The sequence below is a fragment of the Carettochelys insculpta genome, chromosome 3, assembly GCF_033958435.1.
Source record: "Carettochelys insculpta isolate YL-2023 chromosome 3, ASM3395843v1, whole genome shotgun sequence".
NCBI classification, from domain to species: domain Eukaryota; kingdom Metazoa; phylum Chordata; order Testudines; family Carettochelyidae; genus Carettochelys; species Carettochelys insculpta.
This window is the reverse complement of record NC_134139.1, coordinates 81,461,613-81,470,412: the sequence shown is the minus strand read 5'-3', so window position 1 is coordinate 81,470,412 and position 8,800 is coordinate 81,461,613. Positions and strand designations below refer to the sequence as shown.

At 44.1% G+C, this 8,800-nt stretch overlaps 1 protein-coding gene across 2 annotated transcripts in view; it reads left to right on the top strand.

Annotated features, from left to right (window-relative positions):
* Nucleotides 1-1,756: 1,756 nt before the first annotated feature.
* SMOC2 (SPARC related modular calcium binding 2) overlaps nucleotides 1,757-8,800 on the top strand; it is a 192,383-nt gene continuing 185,339 nt past the window's right edge. The window contains exon 1 of one of the 2 annotated variants that reach the window (XM_074990234.1): nucleotides 1,757-2,205. In XM_074990234.1, coding sequence (XP_074846335.1) covers nucleotides 2,125-2,205 — 81 coding nt within the window. In that variant the 5' untranslated portion in view covers nucleotides 1,757-2,124. The remainder of the gene's footprint in view (nucleotides 2,206-8,800) is intronic. The other variant, XM_074990235.1, reaches the window with a different exon arrangement.

The window sequence follows — 8,800 nt, the reverse complement described above, 5'->3', positions numbered from 1 at the left end:
TCACAGATGCTCACTAGTTGTATGGGCCTCATATTCTGGCAGCCTGAACTTAGACCCTGGGTGGACCTGATTTGCAAAAGTGCTGAGCATTCCCTTTCAACATATGAAGTGGTAATTAGACTGAAAAATCAGATCCTTAGAGTTCCTACTGGGTACCTAAAGCTAATGGATAGATTTTACTACAAACTTTCTACACTCCTTGTTTGCTGGGGAAAAATAGTAAACACTCATCTCATGGAGGAGCTATGAATATACATTTGTTTGTGAGTCACTCAGTAGAGTGACCACCACCACAGAAAAGCTCATGAGGCTATTACTAATTCTGTCTGCAGAGCAAGGTTTGAATAAGGTGTGGTACATAAGGCTCTAGGCCACACCTCTAAACAATGGGGAGAAAACAAAACATTGAATAGCTGCTCATTAATTGAGCACCACTTGCCCTGGACACTTGGTGAGGCAGTGTTCTGAGGGGAACAATTATTACATGAAAATACAATTAAAGATTATCACAATATTTATGCAAATGGAGACTGAATTAAATTTGCACAGTTTTAATTCTGGCTAGTCCTAACTTTTGAGTGGCTGATTTTGAAACCATATTAGTGTTATTTTAAGGTAGTTCTTTTGTTTATAATATGTATGCACAATGCCAAGGATATTGAGACTCTCATGCTAACAATGTCAGCGATCATTGTAAATGGGTTATTGTTTCAATTAGTGTCTGGACCATTAAACCAGAAAGATATTTGCAGATCTGAAGCTCAGAGGAGGGTTCTTCCTATAGACTCACTCCATTAATAAGAAAGCTGGTTTGGAAAAGTTTCTTGTACCCAACCCTCAGTAAGGAATCCTCTGTTGGTTTTAGGAGATAATAAACAACATTCCTTTATGCAGTTCCCAAAAGATAACCTACAAGTATGCAAAGTGTACACTCAGTTATTATAATGTGATCATTAGGCATTTCTTTAATCCAGGCGGATATGATAACCAAGCGGTTATACAAATCACAGGCAGTCCTGTGGCACTTTACAGACTAACAACATTATTAGGACATGAGCTTTCCAGAATAAAACCAATTTTATCAGCTGAAAAGGGCAGGAAGTTGTACTGTGTTTTCCCGCAAAACACATACCAACATTCCCGCTAGAAATGATTTGTCCAGCTGCTTCCTTCTCTGCGGCACAAGGCCTTTCTCAAGCATGACAGTCAGTAGCCTCACTGTGCTGGAAAGCAGCAAAGCTTTGGGGCTGTGTGAGCCAGTCAGATGTGAGCCCCCCGCCCCCGGCTCCTCCAGTGGCAGGGTGCTAAGGGTTCCGGGCTCCAAACTAGGCCAGTGGCTCTGCAGTGGGCAGCCAACAGTCCCCAGGCAGCTAACCTGTGCTCCCTAACCCTGGCTGTGGCTCTCTCCAGAGCAAGCCGGGAGCATAACACCAGCCCAGCCTATCTGCCCATGCTGCGCTGCAAGCAAACCTCAGAGCTGAACGCTGCCCAGAAATAATAAAAGCTACGTGCTCCTTCCCCCGACCCTCTCACTTCCCCCTTCTGCTGGGGTTTGCGAGGCTCTGGTGGCCGGCCCGCAGATGGCTGGTGTGCGCGTCCCCTGGAGCGAAGCTGGCTGCCATCATCAATCAGCGTTGGAGAAGCTGGAGGCTGGGCTAGGCAGAGGGAGCAGGGAAAGGCCAAGCAGCCGGGGAAGGGGAAGAAACGAGCCGGGGAGGGTCACACGACCTCGGCGGCAGCTCCAGCGGGCACGTGTGAGCCCCGCCGCCCGGGCGACGCTCTAGGGGGAGACGCAGAGGAAGCGGGCCGGCTTGCTTCCCGTCTGCGCCTGCCTCGGGTCCCCCTGCCGGGGCCAGGCGCAGCACCTCGTCCGCTGCAGGGGCCGCCGGGGAGCCCGCACCCAGCGCGGGGCGGGGAGCGCCGGAGCAGCTGGCGAGGGGAGGGAGCGCGCTGCCCCCCAGCCCCGCACTTCAGGGGGTGGGGAAAGCAGCCCTCGGCTAAGGGACCTCCCCGCAGGAGAGCCTGAAAAGGAGCCAGGGAAGCGGGGAGAAGCGAGAGGCCAAGGAAATTCCCCCGCCTCCCCCGCCAGCAGCTGCTCTGCGGCTGTCCCGGACCCGGAGCAGGATGCGGCTCCCGCTGCTGCTGCTGCTGCTGCTCCCGGAGCTGCTCCTGCTGGTGCCGGCTCAGAAGTTCTCCGCGCTCACGGTAAGGCAGGCGCTGCCCCAGCTGGGGCGGGGGGAGCTCCCCACCCCACCCCCTCGCAGCGCGGCTGCCGGGGCCGAGCCCAGGACCCCTCGGGCGGCAGGGAGGGCGCGGGGATGCTGGCGGCTCCAGGTGACTCCGCACGTGGCAGTCGAACCTGGGCTAGTGCCGCGGCCAAGGACCGATGGAGAGCTGGGCGGATCTAACGCGGAGAGCGGAAGAAGAGACCCCCCCCACCCTCGCCACTTCTCCCGCTGTCAGAGCAGGGAGCTGCCCATAGATAACCTGGCTGAACACCGCACTGCGCTGGGGGTCACCTCCCCTGGGGAGAGCGAGAGCGAGACCTGAGCGGGAGCCACTCCATCCCCAACCCGCTAGGGGGGCTTGCGCCTGCCAGTGGTAGCGCTTTCCCGGGAGGTAGCGGGAGCGCTCAGCCCCCTGGTTCAGCCCAGCCCAGCTTCTCCCTCTTTGCTCGCAAAGGGCTGCTGCCCAAAGGCTTTCCCGAGTCGACGAGAGAAAGACATGGGGGTTTGGGGGAAGAACGTAAAACCTAGTCCTCCTCTTGGATCTGTTGCTGAATGCAAGTCCTCCCAGGGCTGGCTTCAGTTGGGTGTAGTGTACAACCCAGAGCAGCAAGATTACGCCATAAAATTATACCATTTGCCTGTTCCGAGGAAACCGATTAGCTAGTACAGTTAAATGGAAGCTTACTGGGGGTTCTCCACAGAACTTTAATCTGGTATTATTGCCTTTTTCATGCTGCAGTGGAATAACGTTGCAGTGCAGGCTGCATTTCCAAGCGCCTGGAGCATCTTGGGCTGACTATTTGTGTTTTAAAATGATAAAGTTATGTGAAACGGCCCTCCTTGGCTATTTTGGTCCCCAGAATGCTAAACATGGGACTAGGTACAAGGATGGGGGAGCCACTACTTTAGGATTGCTGAATAAGCCATAATCACCTCTCTAGCCACTACCTGAGGTTTGCAGCTAATAGCTCAGTAACCTGTAAAACAAATACATATTCAGTAGCTGGGCTTGAATAAACATGGGGGGCAGAAGACCCATTTTCAGGCTAAGTGTTTGGTGCTGGACACTCCATTTGGAGGTTTGCAAAGTGAGATGTATTCTGTTTTTATCTTAGACTTTTACACAATGAACATTCCTGTAAGAACATTTCTATGTGTAACATTTACTGTGATATTTCCAGGAGCTTGGGGGTGTAGCTTGTACCTAAAATTCTTCAGAAGGGGTCTTGCCTCCCTGTTTCATTTCTTGAAAATTATTGGTAGATTAGAAACTGATAACTGAACCCACAAAGCTCACTCAGGGAATTTTATAGTGTGACATTTTTGCAAGCACAGAAAAGATGAAGTCAAGCAGGTTTTATCCTTTTTACTTTTGCAATAAGATAACAGTTGGAAAGATTGATTTCTAAACTGCCCTCTTATGGCAAGAGTTTTTTTGGAAAATAAAACAGTACAAGATGATTATGAGCACTCATCTCCAAGTTTGCTTTCAAAAGCATGTTAGAATTTGAGTGGATTGATTACATGAACATGGTTAGCAGAAACCAATACTTGATTTTCTTTCTTTGGCCCATTACAAACATTTAAAATGATTATGAATTAGAAAGGCTACCAATCTTTTTTGTTGTTCCCCATAACAGCAACTTCTATTAAATAACAGCTTTCATCCCAAAGGACCTTAAAACTTTATATTACCAGATAGACCCACTGCCACGAAATGCACCTATCTCAGGGGGTGATTGATGGCAGCTCTACTGAAGTGAAGGAAGTAAAAATTGACAAAGGAGACTGGAGCAAACCTCTGTGTTACAGAAATGTAGTATGGCCATATCACGTAAACATAACTTTGGTTTCACCTGAAAGACCTCCCTCCCTCATGTGGTACTTGATGAAGACCTGAGTCAATCCTGATGGAATTTGAACCTGTGCTTCCAGAGGGATATTGAAGTTTGAAACTTGACACTCATGTTTGATGCTAGAGTTCCTTACTCATGGCAACCAGGTTTTAAGTGGCTGTGACAATGCTGACTCCTGTAGGCAAGGAACATAAGCCAATTCTTCAGAGCAGTGTGTGGATGTGCTCTCAAGATATGTCTACTTAGCAAAGTTATTTTGGAATAACAGCCGCTATTCCAAAATAACTTTGCCAGCATCTACACAGCAAAACTGCTATTTTGAAATAGCAGATGGCTTAGTTTGAATTTTGTAAACTTCATTCTATGAGGAATAGTGCCTATTCCAAAATTGGTATTTCAGAATAGGGGTTGTATAGATAGGGAATAAGGACTATTTCAAAATAGGGGGCCTCCGGTATTGGCCTTAAATGTGATTCAGCTTCCAATCAGCGTGGACACTTTCGAAATAGCTGAGCGCTACTTTGATATACATTTTACGTGTAGACATGTTATTTTGAAATAAGCTGTTCCGTAAAATCTCTTCTGGAATAGCTCATTCCAAAATAATGCTGCTGTGTGGACATAGCCTCACAGACATGGCATACAAACATGTGGTTGTTCACATTAGAACCCTTTATTTTATAAAATAAGTAATAAACACCTAGCTGCACAGAGTCTACAAGCAGAAAATGTTTATCTTGTACATATGTCCAATAAAAATAAATCTTGGCTCTTGCATTTTGATACCATAGGGAGGTTGTTATTCCTACAAAATATTTGGAGACATTCCTTATTGAAATGGAAAGTGAAGTATGACAGCAACAGATAGATCAATACAAATTTGTTCTGTATTCTTCCTTTGGCTTGCTGTTCACAGAGTATCAATATGATTTTTTTTTCTCAACTGTTGTATTATGAAAAACGAGTGAAGAATGCACATCAGGAACACTTGCTTCCCCAAAGAACTGACACAAAGGCTGTATCTACACTTGCATTCCTCTTTCAAAAGAGGTATGCAAATGATGGAAACAAAAATGCAAATAAGATGCAAATTTGCATATCTGGCACCTCATTTGCATATTCTTATTTTGAAATAGCTTCTTTCGAAAGAAGAAAACCAGTGTAGACACTGCTCTTTAGAAAGTAAATGCCATCTTCAAAAGTATCCTTCTTCCCATAAAAAAGGGAAGAAGGATTCCTTCGAAGATGGGGTTTACTTTTGAAAGAGCAGCATCTACACTGGTTTTCTTCTTCCGAAAGAAGCTATTTCAAAATAAGAATATGCAAAATGAGGTGCACGATATGCAGATTTGCACCTCATTTGAATTTTTGATTTCCTTCATTTGCATTCCTCTTTTGAAAGAGGATTGCAAGTGTAGACACAGCCAAAGGGATACATTTTCACCTCTAACATGTCTCAAATGTTAAAAGTTGTTGCTATGTGTGAATCAAACCCATGGTGTTCGGGCCAATATATGTGTATGGACATGGGACAGGAGTGAAGGGAAGTGTTTTTAATCTCCTGCATCATGTACCACAATGCTAGTTTATCATTCTTTTCACATATCTGTTCCCCATGGCTGTGTCCAGACTACATTCCTCTTTTGAAAGAGGAATGCAAATGAAGGAAATCAAAAATTCAAATGAGGCACTGATTTACAAATCTTGTGCTTCATTTGCATAATCTCATCTGATCGCTTTTTCAGAAAAGATTTTTTTGAAAAAAATCAGTTTTGGCAAACTGCTTTCGAAAAAATCCTTTTTCGAAAGAACCCTGTAAACCTCATTTTTTTCAGGAATAAGAGTTCTTTGAAAAAGTTTTTTTCTCCTCCAATGAACCCCATCTACACTGCTTTTTTTTAAAAAATCTCTTCCGAGAAAGTGATTGGACAAGAATATGCAAATTAAGCATGAGATTTCAATTTCCCTCATTTGCATTCCTCTTTCGAAAGAGGAATGTCATCTAGACGCAGCCTATGTGGCACATAAAAGCTGCCCACAAACATCATGGCTGGGAGAATAACTAACAGAGGCCAACATTTGCAAAAGTGACCACATATTGTAGGTCTATAACTTGGCACAACATAGTCCTGACTTTCACAAGAGCTGGGTACCAACAATTCCCACTGAACTCAGCACTCCTGATAATCAAGCTTCAGGTCTTTTAGTCAAAAACTGGGGAGATGCAGAATCAGTGTCCAGTTTTTTTTTTTTTAAAAAAGGGTTACATGGGTAGGAAAACTCATTCTCCTTCATTTGGATTCTGAGCATCTCCAAAGCTCCAGATTTGGAAGAGAACTTGACAATGTTGAGGGTCAATTTTTATGTTTGGATCTGGCAAAACAGGAGTTCTCGGCTGCTGCCTTTTGTTTTAACAGATTTCCCTGGTAGCTCTAGAAGCAGAGCAAAAAATGCTTTCAAACAAGAGTCTATTGTCTGCTTCCATTTAATTAGGAATACATTCTTCAATTAAAATTCCCTTGGAGAAAGTAAAAAAGACCAGGGCTTAAATTACAGGGGGAAATGACTTTGCAAAACTTGAAGTTTCACAAAACCCCAAAGGAAACTGTTCTAAAGGTTTCACACAACTCATAACTCCAGTGGGTTCTCCAGTCCCTGGTAACTAATCTCATTTGTGGCTTCAGTGCTGAGCCACAACTAGCCTCCAGTCATTGTGTAACTATGTGACTTCCTACTGTCTTGACACCAGCAGCCAAACTGATTTCTGATGTTCACAGGAGTAAAATTCCCTACCACTGCATCCAAAGTTATAATCTGGCTCTTAAAATTATTTCAGTCTTGCAGAGTTCTTGGCCACCTCTGGTTCTAAGATTGCCTTTGCCAAAGTTGTGCCTGAATTCTTGTCTCCTGTGAAACACTGTCTTGCAATGCCAGCCAAGTATGAATAAGGGCGTGTGTGTGATTATCTATCATATTAAAACATTGTCAGCTACTAGCTGAGCCACTGAGCTGGGGGCAGATTTTTATGAACAAACATTGGCAGAAGAACACCTTCATTTTGGAAAGCTGAGGAGGAAGCTGTTTCACAAAATACGCTATTTTAGGGGGTGTCTGGATTGAATACAGCCTCTTCTATTTGAAGGGGTTGTAGCTAATTTAGCTCTCATGGCTTTTCCCCACCATCTATCAAAGACCACAGTACAAAATCCTTACCTCCCAGAAAGAACTAATTAACTTGCCCTGGAAACACTTGGGTGGAATGACAGATGGGATTCTTTGAGAACAACAAAGAAGTCCTGTGGCACCTTTTAGACTAACAGATATTTTGGAGCATAAGCTTTCGTGGGCAAAGACCCACTTCATCAGATGCGTTATGGGATTCTGCAACTCCTGCAGTACATCACTAGAATATTACCTCTGCTATGGCATATGACATTTAATTAGCATCACAAATCTCATTTTCTATAGCTATATATCCTTATATATGATATATTGGTAGATGAGAACCTAGAACTAGATTGCCTTGTTTCCAGTATGGGCAGTCACATATTATGCATCTAGGTACTTTTGCACTGAAATTCAAATCTTAATGAACACTCCATCTTTCTGTAGTTTAAGTAATATGTAGATTACTGCACCGATCCAGAACCAAAACCACATATGTGTATGTGTGTTCATCTGAGTGTCTTGTTTTAACAGATTTGCATTAATGAACCATAAATATTTGATTTTATGCCTAAAAAGACATGGAGAATCAGGTTTGTCTTTCAATTGAATATCCATCTAAGATCCTTGTAGATTCTTTTATTCACCTGGAGAAATCTCCTGCTGAAATGTACACCTCAGCCTGTTCCTTTCATCAGATGCTGATAGATCAAGGAACAATTGTTTTCTTTTTCTCCCCAGACACACGCGTCATGAGTATTCAATAGCATGTAATGCTCTGAATCGGTTCCACGACACTCACCAGTATAAGATATACCACTAAGGTTGTAGACCAGAGAGAAGCTAAACACAATTAAAGCTTTTCAAGTTAGGGACCCATTTGGATCATGCTTACACAAAACCCAAACATTTGGAAAAGTCACTTTAATTGTGACCCAAAACCAAGACCATAAATAAAACGATAAGCGGCTCTAGATCCTAATAGTACTGTTAGATCAGTTCTGAAAATAAAACAAACCCAACAGTGCTTCCTCATAATAAACTTTGAAGACCCTTTTCTTTGTAAAAAACAGAACAAAAAACCCCAACCCACCAACAGAGTTATTATTAAAAGGGTCAGAGGAACTTTAGACTGTGTGTTAAAAATCGAGATTTATACATGCAGCCAACATAAACTCAAGGCCATTTCATGTGAAGTGAATAATGTATGTATCAGGGTGCCTGCACACTGGAAGTCTATGTGTACATGAGAGGGTTTTTCCAGAAAAACTGGCCTTTTGTCTGAAAACCCACAGAGTGTCTACACACAAAATGTGCTTTGTTGACAGTCTGTTGACAAAACTTGAAACATCTGCTGGCAGTGTTATACCTCTCTGTGTTCAGATGTAACACCTTTCTCGACCATTTCCCGTCGACAAAACATCTGTGTAGATGCTCTGGGGCCCTTTTGTCGACAGACAGGGCTTCCAGTTCATTGGGCAGCCCTGTTTGCTGAGCTTCCGGTCAGCCGTTCTGTCATGAGAGGGCCGGGCAGCCTGGCTGCTCTCTGTC